General features: G+C 66.4%; 1 protein-coding gene across 1 annotated transcript; it reads left to right on the top strand.

Moving 5' to 3' along the window:
- The first annotated feature begins 578 nt into the window (after window positions 1-578).
- GRINA (glutamate ionotropic receptor NMDA type subunit associated protein 1) lies at window positions 579-10,165 on the top strand. The gene is made up of 7 exons (XM_059869062.1): window positions 579-646; window positions 3,238-3,577; window positions 4,403-4,515; window positions 4,592-4,792; window positions 7,478-7,606; window positions 7,874-8,017; window positions 9,335-10,165. The coding sequence occupies exons 2-7, from the start codon at window positions 3,268-3,270 to the stop codon at window positions 9,482-9,484; spliced, it is 1,047 nt and encodes a 348-aa protein (XP_059725045.1). The 5' UTR covers window positions 579-646; window positions 3,238-3,267; the 3' UTR covers window positions 9,485-10,165.
- Window positions 10,166-14,799: the final 4,634 nt, after the last annotated feature.

Below are 14,799 nucleotides of genomic sequence, written 5' to 3'. Positions count from 1 at the left end.
CCAGCCCCACGAGTGACCAAGGGACACAGAACTGACCTCAGACACGAGAAAGGGACACGGGATAAGCCCCACGAGCGACCAGGTGACACAGAACTGACACCAGACACGATGAGGGGACACGGAAAAAAACCCACAGGGGTACACGAGAATGACATAGGCACACGGGCCATCACCGGGGGGTGACAGGGGGACAAGCGTCTGTCCTTCGTGCGTGATCGGGGTACCCGTGACCAGCCCCACGCATGACCAGGGAACACAGAACTGACCCCAGAGGTGACAAGGGGACGTGGAAGAAGCCCCACACAGGTACACGAGAATGACGTAGGCGCACGGGCCATCCCCAGAGGTGACAGAGGGACACGTGGCCGTCCCTTGCGCGTCACCGCGGGCGCGTGACCGTCCCCACGCGTGACGCGGCGGGGCCGGTGCCACCCGCGCCGAGTAAGCGCTGCCGCCACCGGGGGGCGCTCTGCAGCGCGGCCTCGTGGCCCCGCCCCCAACGAGGCCCCGCCCCTCCTCCTGTGGCCTACGCAGCATTAGCGGGCCGGGTCCCGCCCAGTCCCCGCCCCCTGCAAAGCCCCGCCCCGTGCAGGCCCCGCCCCGCCCGGCGCGCAGCGAGCGTACCCCGCGCAGCTCGGCCCGGCCGGTGAGCGGGGGGCGCGGGGGGATCGGGGCTCGGGCGAGGGGTGTGGGCGGCGAGCGAAGGGTGCGGGGGTTCCGGAGCCGCCCCCGAGCGCGGTTCCCTCCGCCGCTTCCCGCTGCCGCATTCCGCAGCGCACTGTTTTGGTACGGGGCGGGGGGGGGGGGGGGGGGGTAGCGGAGCGGGGGTAGCGGGACCGAGCGGGACCCCGCGGCCGCGGGCACGGCGGGGGTCTCTCGGCCGCTCCCCCCGCGGCAGCGCTCGGGGATTAGGCTCGCTGCTGCCGTAAATAGGCCGCGCCGTGGCTTTACCGAGCGTCAGGGCAAAGCGGCTTACGGGACTCGGAGAGAACCGGTGGCGGGGGAGGGGGGGGCGGGCGGACGGTGGCACCCCCGCAACCCGTGATGCGGGAGCACCTGCACCCCCGCAACCCCGCCCGCCGGGCTGTGGGCACCCCCGCACCCCGTGATGCGGCACCCCCCGCATTCCCGCAATCCGGGGTGCGGACACCCCCCGCACCCTGCGATCCCATAGCGCCCGCACCCCACGGCCCCCGCTCGGGGTGCCCCCCGTGCCCCCCTTGTGGAGTGCACCCCGCGGCCCCTGACCCCGTTCAGGGTGTCTCCCATGCCCTACACACCCCGGGAAGCTGCCCAGGCCCGAAATGCCCCCCCTGCCCGGTGTCGGTACCGCCCCCGCGGCGCCGCAGGGCCGGGCCCCCCCGTCCCGCCGCCCGCCCGGGGCGCGGGGCCGTCACGCGGCCGCCGTGGTTGCGCCACCGGCCGGCGCTGCCCGTTGGCCGGGCCGGGGCCGCTGCGGCACCGGAACAGCGGCGGAACCGCTTCGGCACCGCCGCCTGCCAGGCTGCGGCACCGGCAGCGACCCCGCACGGGTACCGGTGCCGGTACCGGTGCCGGTACCGGTGCCGGTGCAGCACCGCCGGGTGCGCGATCCCCGCGCAGGGCGCAGCCGCCGCTTCCGCGCCGCCCGGTTTTGTAACCGGGCTCCGGGAGCGGGGGCGGCCCCGGGGCTGCGGTGGAGCCCGCCCGGCTCGATGCGGTGGGGCCGCGGCCGGGGCCGGGCCTGGCCACGGGCCTGGCAGGACGCCGCCGCTCCCGGTGACGGCCCAAGGCGGCGGTGAAGCAGCGCCGGAGGTCCCCCGCACCGCTGCCGGTAATCGCGGCAGGAACCGATCTCGCACGCCGATCCCCAGCCCCGCACTCCGCGGGCCGGCCCCCGGCGCGCACCGGGCCCGCTGCCCCGGGGCTGTTGCCATGGCAACGGCCTCGCCGCCGCCATCTTGTGCGGGCTCGGGGGCGGGGGGAGCAGGAGGGGACCCCCCCATGGCGGGGACCCCCATCCCGGGTGTCCCCCGAGTGCGGGACCCCCATCCCGGGGCATACCCCGAGTGCGGGACCCCCATCCTAGCCATTCCTGAGTGAGGGACCCCCATCCCGGGTGTCCCCCGAGTGCGGGACCCCCATCCCGGGGCATCGCCCGAGTGGAGACCCCCATCCTAGCTATTCCTGAGTGAGGGACCCCCATCCCGGGCCTCCCCTCAGTGGGAACCCCCATCCCAGGGCAACCCCTAAGTTCGGGACCTTCATCAGGGACATCCCCCGAGCGCGGAGCCCCCATCCCGGGGCATCCCCGGAGTGAGGGACCCCTATCCCAGGGCATCCCTGAGGGAGGGAACCCCATCCCACGGCATCCCCCCAGTGGGGACCCCCATCCCGGGGCATCTCCCAGTGGGGACCCTCATCCTGGGCATCTCTGGAGTGAGACACCTCCATTCCTGGGCATACCCCGAGTGCGGGACCCCCATCCCATGGCATCCCCCCAGTGGGGTCCCCCATCCCGAAGCATCCCCGGAGTGCGGGACCCCCATCCCAGGGCATTCCTGAGTGAGAGACCCCCATCCCAGGGCATTCCTGAGTGAGAGACCCTCACCCTAGCCATTCCTGAGTGCAGGACCCCCATCCTGGGGCATCCCCCCAGTGGGGACCCCCATCCCAGACATCCCCCGAGTGCAGGACCCCCATCTCAGATATCCCCTGAGTGCGGAGCCCCCATCCCGGGCATCCCCCGAGGGAGGGACCCCCATCCCGGGCATCCCCGGAGTGAGGAACCCCCATCCCCGGGCATCCCCTGATTGAGGGACCCCATCCCAAGGTATCCCAGAGGGAGGGACCCTCATCCTAGCCATTCCTGAGTGAGGGACCCCCATCCCCGGACATCTCCGAGTGAAGGACTCCCATCCCAGGGCATCTCCCAGTGGGGACCCCCATCCCGATCTTCCACCGAGGGAGGGACCCCCATCCCGGAGCATCTCCCAGTGGGGACCTCCAGGGTGGGGGGTGATGGCCATGGGGGGCTGATGGCCGTGGGGATGGTGAGGAAGGGGGTGACAGCAGTGGGAGGGTGATGGCCACGGGGGGCTACTGAGAACAGGGTGATGGGGACAGTCATGAGGGGCTGATGGCTGTACTAGGTGATGACTGGGGGGGATGAAGGCTGTGGGGGGTGATGAGGAGGTGGGTGACAGCCATCGGGGAGGACAAGGCCACCATCTCTAACCCCCTGTTCCCCCTCCACAGCACAAAGGCGGCCGCCGCCCGCGGGCCACCATGTCCCACGAGAAGAGTTTCCTGGTGACGAGCGACGGCTTTGGGGGCCAGCAACCGCCGGCGGCCCCCCCAGCCTACCCTCAGCCCCCGTACCCCGTGGCCCCGTACCCCCAGCCCCAGTTTGGCCCCACGCCCTACCCACAGCCGGGTTTCACGCAGGGGCCGGGGCCGTACCCGCCGCCAGGGCCGTACCCCCCCGCCGGGCCGTACCCCCCCGGGCCGTACCCCCCGCCCGGGCCGTACCCCCAGGGCCCCTATGGCCAGCCACCCTATGCCCAGCCCCAGCCCATGGTCCCTGGCGACCAGGACTGTAAGTACTGGGAAAAGGGGGGTGGGGGGCTCCAAATGGGCTGGGGGACCCTCCTGGCTGCCAGACGGGGGTGTGTGACACACCTGAGGCTGGGGGCTGCAGGTGTGCGGGGCAGGGCAGCCCCTGGGTTTGGGCACCGAGGGCAGCCTGGGGGGCTCCCTTGGAGGGGGAGCAGCACAGACAGTGGGGGGGTTTGGTTGCTCAGGGGGCCCAAGTGGGGCAGCAGGGACCCCCCCCACCATGGCTCCTGCCCCACATGTCCTGGGGGGCAGCTGGGGGACCGTGCCCACTGGGGATGGACCCTGGGAGAAGGGGGGACACTGCCCAGATCCGTGACAGCTGTGACACCTGGCTTTGGGGGGCACAGAGCTCCATCCCCTGTGGCTCCTGCCCCACATATCCTGGGGGGACCATGCCCACTGGGGATGGACCCTGGGAGGGAGGGGACACTGCCCAGTGCCATGCCAGCTGTGACACCTGGCTTTGGGGAGCACAGAGCTCCATCCCCCATGGCTCTTGCCCCACGTGTCCTGGGGGGCAGCTGGGGGACCGTGCCCACTGGGGATGGACCCTGGGAGAAGGGGGGACACTGCCCAGATCCGTGACAGCTGTGACACCTGGCTTTGGGGGGCACAGAGCTCCATCCCCTGTGGCTCCTGCCCCATGTATCCTGGGGGGACTGTGCCCACTGGGCATGGCACTGGCTGTGACTCTGGGAGGAAGGGGACAGTGCCCAGAGCCGTGCCCGCTGTGACACCTGGCTTTGGGGGGCACTCCCCATGGCTCCTGGGACCCCTCCCAAGCGGTGTGCCCCCCTCCCCACAGCCCCCCTGCACAGCACCTACCACGAGGACGGGCCCCCCTCCTACTATGACAACCAGGACTTCCCGTCGGCGCACTGGGACGACAAGAGCATCCGGCAGGCCTTCATCCGCAAGGTGGGACACGGGGGGCTCGGGGCGGGGCACGGGGCACTGGGGGGGCTCCCCTGTGACCCTCCTCCCCCCTTCCCAGGTGTTCCTGGTGCTCACGCTGCAGCTGACCGTCACCTTCGCCTTCGTGACCGTCTTCACCTTCGTCAAAGGCGTGCGGGGCTTCGTGCAGCGCAACGTGTGGACGTACTACGTGTCCTACGCCGTGTTCTTCATCTCCCTCATCGTCCTCAGCTGCTGCGGCGACTTCCGCCGCAAGCACCCCTGGAACCTCGTGTCCCTGGTGGGCCGGGGGCACAGCTGGCTGGGCGGGGGGCAGTTGGGGCATCCTGGGCCAGGGACACGGCATGGCGGGGGTTAAGGGTGCTGGGCTGGGGGCATGTGGAGGGTTTGGGGGTGCCACGGTGGGGTGGGTTTGGAGGTGCTGAGCTGGATGGGGTGACATGGCAGGTTTGGGGATGCTGAGCAAGGGGCACACCGAGGGGTTAAGGGTGCTGGGCTGGGGGTCCATGGAAAGTTTGGGGGTGCCACAGTGGGGCGGGTTTGGGGGTGAAGAGCCAGGAGCACACAGAGGGGTTAAGGGTGCTGGGCTGGGGGCACATGGAAGGTTTGGGGGTGCCACGGTGGGATGGGTTTTGGAGGTGCTGAGCTGGATGGGGTGACAGGGCAGGTTTGGGGATGCTGAGCAAGGGGCACACCGAGGGTTTAAGGGTGCTGGGGTGGGGGTACGTGGAAGGTTTGGGGGTGCCACAGTGGGGTTGGTTTGGGGGTGCTGAGCCAGGGGCACACAGAGGGGTTAAGGGTGCTGGGCTGGGGGTCCATGGAAAGTTTGGGGGTGCCACAGTGGGGCGGGTTTGGGGGTGCTGAGCTGGGTGGGGTGACAGGGCAGGTTTGGGGGTGCAGAGCCAGGGGCACACAGAGGGGTTAAGGGTGCTGGGTTGGGGATCCATGGAAGGTTTGGGGGTGCCACGGTGGGGTCGGTTTGGGGGTGCTGAGCCAGGGGCACACAGAAGGGTTAAGGGTGCTGGGCTGGGGGTCCATGGAAAGTTTGGGGGTGCCACAGTGGGGCGGGTTTGGGGGTGAAGAGCCAGGAGCACACAGAGGGGTTAAGGGTGCTGGGCTGGGGCACATGGAAGGTTTGGGGGTGCCACAGTGGGGCGGGTTTGGAGGTGCTGAGCTGGGTGGGGTGACAGGGCAGGTTTGGGGGTGAAGAGCCAGGGAGCACACAGAGGGGTTAAGGGTGCTGGCCTGGGGATCCATGGAAGGTTTGGGGGTGCCACAGTGGGGTGGGTTTGGGAGTGCTGAGCTGGGTGGGGTGACAGGGCAGGTTTGGGGGTGCTGAGCCAGGGGCACACAGAGGGGTTAAGGGTGCTGGGGTGGGGGCACATGGAAGGTTTGGGGGTGCCACAGTGGGGCGGGTTTGGGGGTGCTGAGCTGGGTGGGGTGACAGGGCAGGTTTGGGGGTGAAGAGCCAGGAGCACACAGGGGTTAAGGGTGCTGGGCTGGGGATCCATGGAAGGTTTGGGGGTGCCACGGTGGGGTGGGTTCAGGGGTGCTGAGCTAGGGGCACACAGATGGTTTGGAGGTGCCAGGCTGAGGGGGCAGATTTGGGGTGCTGCTCCACAGAGGTGTTGGGGCAGGTTTGGAGCTGGATGGGGTGACAGGGCAGGTTTGGGGGTGACGAGCCAGGAGCACACAGAGGGGTTAAGGGTGCTGGGCTGGGGGCACATGGAAGGTTTGGGGGTGCCACAGTGGGGTGGGTTTGGAGGTGCTGAGCTGGGTGGGGTGACAGGGCAGATTTGGGGGTGAAGAGCCAGGGAGCACACAGAGGGGTTAAGGGTGCTGGGGTGGGGGCACATGGAAGGTTTGGGGGTGCCACAGTGGGGTGGGTTTGCGGGTGCTGAGCTGGGTGGGGTGACAGGGCAGGTTTGGGGGTGAAGAGCCAGGAGCACACAGAGGGGTTAAGGGTGCTGGGGTGGGGGCACATGGAAGGTTTGGGGGTGCCACGGTGGGGAGGGTTTGGAGGTGCTGAGCTGGGTGGGGTGACAGGGCAGGTTTGGGGGTGAAGAGCCAGGAGCACACAGATGGGTTAAGGGTGCTGGGCTGGGGATCCATGGAAGGTTTGGGGGTGCCACGGTGGGGTGGGTTTGGGGGCACCTTGCCAGGGAGCACACAGATGGTTTGGAGGGGCCAGGCTGAGGGGGCAGATTTGGGGTGCTGCTCTGCAGAGGTGTTGGGGCAGGTTTGGAGCTGGATGGGGTGACAGATCAGGTTTGGGGGTGCTGAGCCTGGTAGCACACAGAGGGGTTAAGGGTGCTGGGCTGGGGGCACGTGGAGGGTTTGGGGGTGCCACAGTGGGGCGGGTTTGGGGGTGCTGAGCTGGGTGGGGTGACAGGGCAGGTTTGGGGGTGCTGAGCCAGGGGCACACAGAGGGGTTAAGGGTGCTGGGTTGGGGATCCATGGAAGGTTTGGGGGTGCCACAGTGGGGTGGGTTTGGGGGTGCTGAGCTGGGTGGGGTGACAGGCAGGTTTGGGGGTGCTGAGCCAGGGGCACACAGAGGGGTTAAGGGTGCTGGGTTGGGGGCACATGGAAGGTTTGGGGGTGCCACAGTGGGGCGGGTTTGGGGGTGCTGAGCTGGGTGGGGTGACAGGGCAGGTTTGGGGGTGAAGAGCCAGGGGCACACCGAGGGGTTAAGGGTGCTGGGCTGGGGATCCATGGAAGGTTTGGGGGTGCCTCAGTGGGGTGGGTTTGGGGGTGCCTTGCCAGGGAGCACACAGATGGTTTGGAGGGGCCAGGCTGAGGGGGCAGATTTGGGGTGCTGCTCCACAGAGGTGTTGGGGCAGGTTTGGGGATGCCAAGCCAGGGGCACACAGAGGGTTGGGGGATGCTGAGCCAGGGGGCACATGGCGTGTTTGGGGGTGCCAGGCTGGGCAGACAGGCCTGATGCATTCCCCCCTTGCCTTGCCAGTCCATCCTGACTGTCAGCCTGTCCTACATGGTGGGGATGATCGCCAGCTTCTATGACACCGAGGCTGTCATCATGGCTGTCGGCATCACCGTCGTCGTCTGCTTCACCGTCGTCATCTTCTCCCTGCAGGTCAGCACCAGGGCTGCCCCTGCTCCTGCCTGGGGGGCTCCAAACTGGGGGTTCAACACCCCAGTGACTCCCTGCTGGGCTCCTGGGGGACTGTGGGATCTCCTCTCTTGGGCCTTTGGACCCCAGATGGGGTGTACAGCCCTCCCCCAGCTCCCTGCTGGGTCTGTGGGCTTCTGAGCGGGGTGGTGACCCCCACCCCCCGAGCTCCCTGCTGGCTGTGGGGGCTCCACACCGGGCTCTGATCCCCCCCAAACCCCCTCCCCACAGACCAAGTACGACTTCACCTCGTGCCGGGGCGTCCTCATCATCTGCCTCGTCGTGCTCATCCTCTTCTCCATCCTCTGCATCTTCATCCGGAACCGCATCGTGGACATCGTCTACGCCTCGCTGGGGGCCCTGCTCTTCACCTGTGTGAGTCGGGGGGCCGGGACCCCCAGAAGCTGAGGGGGGGCAGTGCCACCAGCACCCCTGGGTGCTCCGGCTCGGTGGGGACACGCAGGGTGTGCTCAGGGTGTCTGGTTTGGGGTGGGGGGGGGGGGGGATTTATGGGACCTGCTGGTTCCTCCTGCCCCCCAGACTGCCCCATCCCTCAATTCCTGGTGGTGGACACGCAGGGTGTGGATCAGGGTGTCTGGTTTGGGGTGGGGGGATTTATGGGACCTGCTGGTTCCTCCTGCCCCCACACTGCCCCATCCCTCAGTTCCTGGCTGTGGACACACAGGATGGAGGGTGCAGGGTGTGCTTGGCTGGTTTGGGATTGGGGGATTTATGGGACCTGCTGGTTCCTCCCACCCCTGACACTGCCTCATCCCGCAGTTCCTGGTGGTGGACACTCAGGGTGTGCTCAGGGTGTCTGGTTTGGGGTGAGGGGGGATTTATGGGACCTGCTGGTTCCTCCTGCCCCCACACTGCCCCATCCCTCAATTCCTGGTGGTGGACACACAGGATGGAGGGTGCAGGGTGTGCTTGGCTGGTTTGGGGTGGAGGGGATTTATGGGACCTGCTGGTTCCTCCCGTCCCTGACACTGCCCCATCCCTCAGTTCCTGGTGGTGGACACTCAGGATGTGCTCAGGATGTCTGGTTTGGGGTGGGGGGGATTTATGGGACCTGCTGGTTCCTCCTGCCCCCCAGACTGCCCCATCCTGCAGTTCCTGGCGGTGGACACTCAGGGTGTGCTCAGGGTGGAGGGTGCAGGGTGTGTTTGGCTGGTTTGGGGTGGAGGGGACTTATGGGACCTGCTGGTTCCTCCTGCCTCTAACACTGCCCCATCCCACATTTCCTGGTGGTGGACACTCAGGATGTGCTCAGGGTGTCTGGTTTGGGGTGGGGGGGATTTATGGGACCTGCTGGTTCCTCCCGCCCCCCACACTGCCCCATCCCTCAGTTCCTGTTGGTGGACACTCAGGATGGAGGGTGCAGGGTGTGCTTGGCTGGTTTGGGGTGGAGGGGACTTATGGGACCTGCTGGTTCCTCCCGCCTCTAACACTGCCCCATCCCACATTTCCTGGTGGTGGACACTCAGGGTGTGCTCAGGGTGTCTGGTTTGGGGTGGAGGGGATTTATGGAGACCTGCTGGTTCCTCCTGCCCCCCAGACTGCCCCATCCTGCAGTTCCTGGCTGTGGACACACAGGATGGAGGGTGCAGGGTGTGCTTGGCTGGTTTGGGGTGGAGGGGACTTATGGGACCTGCTGGTTCCTCCCACCCCTGACACTGCCCCATCCCGCAGTTCCTGGCGGTGGACACGCAGCTGATCCTGGGGAACAAGCAGCTGGCGCTGAGCCCCGAGGAGTACATCTTCGCCGCGCTCAACCTCTACACCGACATCATCAACATCTTCCTCTACATCCTCGCCATCATCGGCAGGGCCAAGGAGTAGCCCCCGCCCCGCCCAGCCCCGCCGCTCCCCGCGGCCCCGCCCCGGTCGGGATCCCCTCCCCGTAGCCGGTTTTGTTGCCGTTCTCATCGCGTTCCCCGGCGGTTCCTGCCCCGCGGGGGCTCGCTGGTGCGGGGCTGGCACGGCCCCCCCGGCCCCCTGCTCCTCCCCGCTGTGAATACGATTTTCCTCCCCCACCCCTTTGCGTTGAACGCGGACTGGAAGCACTTTGGAACCCCCTCTGTCCTGTCCTGTCCCCTCCCTGTCACCACTCCGGCTGCACAGGCAGGGGCAGTGCCAGCAGCACTGCAGACCCCCCGAAACACTGTCCCTGCCTGTCCCCCTCCCAGGTCCCCCAGCCACAGTCCTGTGGCACCTCCAGACATCCCTGAGCCACCGTTCCCACGTGGGTGTACCACCAGAACCCCTCGAGCCACTGTCCCTGTCTGTCCCCAGACCCCCTGAGCCTGTGGCACCCTCAGACCCTCCTGCTCTGAGTCACTGTCCTCATGTGGAGACACTCTAGACCCCCCCCAAGCCACCAGCCCTGCCCACTGCCACCTGCCTGTCCCCACCCCCCTGCCACAGCCCTGCCTGTGGCGCCCCCAGGCCCCCCTGCCCTCCCCATGTGGCCGAGGCCCCATCCTGGTCCTGCTGTTAATAAATTGTCTTGTTCATCTCCCACGGCTCTGGCTCCATCCCAGGACAGTGTCCTGCTGTCCCCCCCAGCTCCCAGTGTCCCCACCACATTCCAGCTGGGGTCAGGTGGCACCAGGGCTGAGGACAGCCTGGGGACAAGAAGGCTCAGGGGGGACCCCCGCAGGACCAGAGGAGGCAGCCAGGTGAGGTTGGGCCCTGTTTCCTGAGGTTTAGGGTGGATATTGGGAAAATTCCTCCCTGGAAGGGGCTGTGCAGCCCTGGCACAGCTGCCCCAGGCAGGGCTGGAGTTCCCATCCCTGGGGGGATTTAACAGGTGTATGTGGCACTTGGGGACATGGGGTGGGGTGGCCTTGGCAGTGCCATGAGCAGTGCTGGACCCGCTGGGCTCAGAGGCTTTTCCATCCAACCCAGCCATTCCATGATTCCTTGATGCCCAGTCCATCCTGGCAGCTCCTGACACGCTCCTTGGCAGCTCCAGCCCTGGCCAATATTTCTGTCTGCACATTCTCCCTCGGGAAACATTCCCTGCTCTTCCTTTGCTGCTCCCAGGCCTCTCCTGTCTGAGAGTTTTAAGAGCAGCTTTTAAGGGTTTTAAGGTGGCACCAGCAAAAGGAGGTTCGAAATAAAAAGCACAATGAGGTTCGTGGGCAAAGCTCGCTCAGTGGTTAAAACACACAGAGACAAAAATCCAGCACTGGTCTAAAGCTAAAATCACCCTGGTCTGACTCAGCCCCGAACTAAAGGGTGAAGGATCCCGGGGGAACATCCCAGAAGCCACACCCCAAACAGAGAGCTGAGGAGCTGGCAGGGGCAGGTGCTGCGTGCACAGGAGGGCACGGGGGATGCTCAGGGGCAGGGTTACACCTGTGAGAAATGCCCCGGGAGCTCGGGGAAGGGTCGGTGCCTCTGCTCCTCTGCAGGGCCGAGCCCCGAGGGCTGGAGGAGCAGCCCAGGCTCCGAGCAGAGCCAAGGTGGGAACCCCTCCAGGGAATGCCGGGCACAGCCCAGGGGCAGGAGAGCTCCAAGGCTCCCAGGAGGCGTTTGCAGGTCACAGCAGACAGGGTGGACTTTGGCCATGGTCGTTTTCCATCCCGGCTGCAATTCGGGCCAGGAGCTCTCTCTGAAAGTTCCACAGAGAAAATGTTCCACTTGGGTTGTTGTTCAGGCAAGAAAAATGAGTTCCCAAGGCCGTTTGTTAGAGGAGGAGCTTGTTATCCAGCAGGAATTCCTGGGAGCAGACTGTGCTCCTGATAAGCTCGGGAGGAGCTTGGCACTGGTGCTGCTCGTTGGGGTCTGATGGCATTTCTGAGCTCACAGAGCAGTGGCGGGGTGCAGCACCCCAGCTCCATCTCCCACCTGTCTTTTCCCGGGGCTCTACATCCCACTGCTCTGTTCCTGGGGGTCCAGCTTAAGCCTGTCCCTCTCCCAGCACTCCCTCTCTGTCCCCTGTCCCTCTCTCAGGGCTCCCTCTCTGTCCCCTGTCTCTCTTTCAGGGCTCCCCAGGTCCCTCTCAGTCCCCTGTCCCTCTCCCCAGATCCCCCTCTGTCCCCCGTCCCTCTCCCAGCACTCCCTCTCAGTCCCCTGTCCCTCTCCCCAGTTCCCTCTCTGTCCCCTGTCCCTCTCCCAGCACTCCCTCTCTGTCCCTGGCTCCCTCTGTCCCTCTCCCAGGGCTCCCCAGCTCCCTCTCTGTCCCCTGTCCCTGATTTCCAGAGCATGGGCTGTCTGATTTGCTGGCTCCGGGCCGCCCCTGACGGAGCAGAGCTGCCCTGGCAGCTTCTCCTCCCTCCTGCCCTCCGGATTCCACCCTGCGGTTTGTTTATTTCTGTAAATCCCTCCCCAGCACCTGTCGTGTTGCTGCTGTCCCTGTCCCACCCCTGAGGCCATGTGAGTGTCACACACAGGATCCCCGGGGCTGTCCCACAACCCTGGGGCTGTCCTGGTTGTCCCCTTGTCCTGCTGTCCCCAGGGCTGTCCTGGCTGTCCCCATGTCCCACAGCCCCGGGGCTGTCCTGGCTGTCCCCGTATCCTGCTGTCCCCGGGGCTGTCCTGGCTGTCCCCATGTCCCACAGCCCCGGGGCTGTCCTGGCTGTCCCCATGTCCCACAGCCCCGGGACTGTCCTGGCTGTCCCCGTGTCCCACAGCCCCGGGACTAGCGTGGCTGTCCCCGTGTCCCACAGCCCCTGGGCTGTCCTGGCTGTCCCCGTATCCTGCTGTCCCCGGGGCTGTCCTGGCTGTCCCCATGTCCCACAGCCCCGAGGCTGTCCTGACTGTCCTCATGTCCCACAGCCCCGGGACTAGCCTGGCTGTCCCCGTGTCCCACATCCCCGGGGCTGTCCTGGCTGTCCCCGTGTCCCACAGCCCCTGGGCTGTCCTGGCTGGCCCTGTGTCCTGCTGTCCCCAGGGCTGTCCTGGCTGTCCCCATGTCCCACAGCCCCGGGGCTGTCCTGGCTGTACCTGTACCCTGCTGTCCCCGGGGCTGTCCTGGCTGTCCCCGTATCCTGCTGTCCCCAGGGCTGTCCTGGCTGTCCCCATGTCCCACAGCCCCGGGGCTGTCCTGGCTGTCCCTGTGTCCTGCTGTCCCCGGGGCTGTCCTGGCTGTCCCCATGTCCCACAGCCCCGGGGCTGTCCTGGCTGGCCCTGTGTCCTGCTGTACCCGGGGCTGTCCTGGCTGTCCCCATGTCCCACAGCCCCGGGGCTGTCCTGGCTGTCCCCGTGTCCCACAGCCCCGAGGCTGTCCTGGCTGGCCCTGTGTCCTGCTGTCCCCGGGGCTGTCCTGGCTGTCCCCGTATCCTGCTGTCCCCGGGGCTGTCCTGGCTGTCCCCGTACCCTGATGTACCCGGGGCTGTCCTGGCTGGCCCTGTGTCCCACAGCCCCGGGACTAGCCTGGCTGTCCCCGTGTCCCACAGCCCCGGGGCTGTCCTGGCTGTCCCTGTACCATGCTGTACCCGGGGCTGTCCTGGCTGTCCCTGTACCATGCTGTACCCGGGGCTGTCCTGGCTGTCCCCATGTCCCACAGCCCCGGGCCTGTCCTGGCTGTCCCCATGTCCCACAGCCCTGGGACTGTCCTGGCTGTCCCCATGTCCCACAGCCCAGGGGCTGTCCTGGCTGGCCCTGTGTCCTGCTGTCCCCGGGGCTGTCCTGGCTGTCCCCGTATCCTGCTGTCCCCAGGGCTGTCCTGGCTGTCCCCATGTCCCACAGCCCAGGGGCTGTCCTGGCTGGCCCTGTGTCCTGCTGTCCCCGGGGCTGTCCTGGCTGTCCCCGTACCCTGCTGTACCCGGGGCTGTCCTGGCTGTCCCCATATCCTGCTGTCCCCAGCGCTGTCCTGGCTGTCCCCATGTCCCACAGCCCAGGGGCTGTCCTGGCTGGCCCTGTGTCCCACTGGCCCCAGGGCTGCCTCCTGCCCTGGCTGGCCCCGTGCCCGCAGTGTCAGGGGAGGCACTGGGGGTGCAGCCAGGGACAGGAGCAGCTGCCAGGCCAGTGACGCTGCCAGAGGCCAAGTCCGGAGCCACAGGAGCCCTTCGGGTGCTCGCTATGGAGTGTTGGTTCTGGGGTGGAGCGGGGCAGGCACTGAGCCCTTCCCACCATGAGACATTCCCACTCGGATCATTCTGCCAGCTCTGGGCCACAACACAGAGGAGATGTGGAGCTGCTGAAGTGAGTCCAGAGGAGGCCACGGAGATCCTTCGAGGGGTGAAGCCGCTCTGCTGTGGAGAAAGCTGGGGGTCTTCAGCCTGGAGAAGGATCCATGAAAACACCAGAGCCCCTTCCACTGGCTAAAGGAGCTCCAGGAGAGCTGGGGACAGACTTTGGACAAGGGCATGGAAGGACAGGGCAAGGTAGAAAGGCTCTCCAGTGCCACAGGGCAGAGTCAGATGGGATATTAGGAAGGAATTCTTCTCTGCAACAGTGGCGAGGCCCTGGCACACGCTGCCCAGAGAAGCTGTGGCTGCCCCATCCCTGGCCGTGTCCCAGGCCAGGTCGGGCGGTGCCTGGAGCAGCCCGGCCCAGGGGAAGATGTCCCTGCCCATGGCAGGGCTGGCACCGGACGGGCTTTAAGGTCGCTCCATCCCAAACCATTGCAGAGCCCCCGGGGCCGGGATGGGGCGGGGCGGGCGCTCGGCAGCGCCAGCAGCTCGTGCTGCCACCTGCTGTTGGCACCCGGAACTGCAGCTGGGGGCGGGGCATGCGCAGTGACGCTGATTTCCCGCACTCGCTGCTGCCCTCTGGTGGACAATTCCCGAACCACAACTCCAGGAGATGAGCGGGTAAAGAGGGAAAATCCCTGATTTGAAAGAAAAAAGAGTTTCCTGAGCGAAACATCAGGGTCTTCATCAATAAATGGGTGCTGCTGCCTCTGTCCCCATTCCACTACTTTTTTTTTCATCTTTCGTCACTCTGTTTTTCTTTTTTTCCTCCCAATGCTTCTTCTGTTGCATTGCCTCAAATCAGGAACTTTGAAACTGGCCCTGAACTGATCGTTCATCCATTTAAAAATGCACTGAGCGACCTCCACCAGCTCCCTCAGCCCTTCCTGGTGCTCCAGACCCTTCCATCGATCCCTGTAAATGCTCTAGCCCCTCCACGTCCTTTCTGAGAGTCTCCAGTGAATGAGGAAAAACAGAGGAATATTTCTCCAGCACCTCTTTGAAGATTGAGGT

The sequence above is a fragment of the Haemorhous mexicanus genome, chromosome 1, assembly GCF_027477595.1.
Source record: "Haemorhous mexicanus isolate bHaeMex1 chromosome 1, bHaeMex1.pri, whole genome shotgun sequence".
Lineage (NCBI taxonomy): Eukaryota > Metazoa > Chordata > Aves > Passeriformes > Fringillidae > Haemorhous > Haemorhous mexicanus.
The sequence above is the reverse complement of the archived record's forward strand: the minus strand, read 5'-3'. Positions and strand labels throughout refer to the sequence as shown.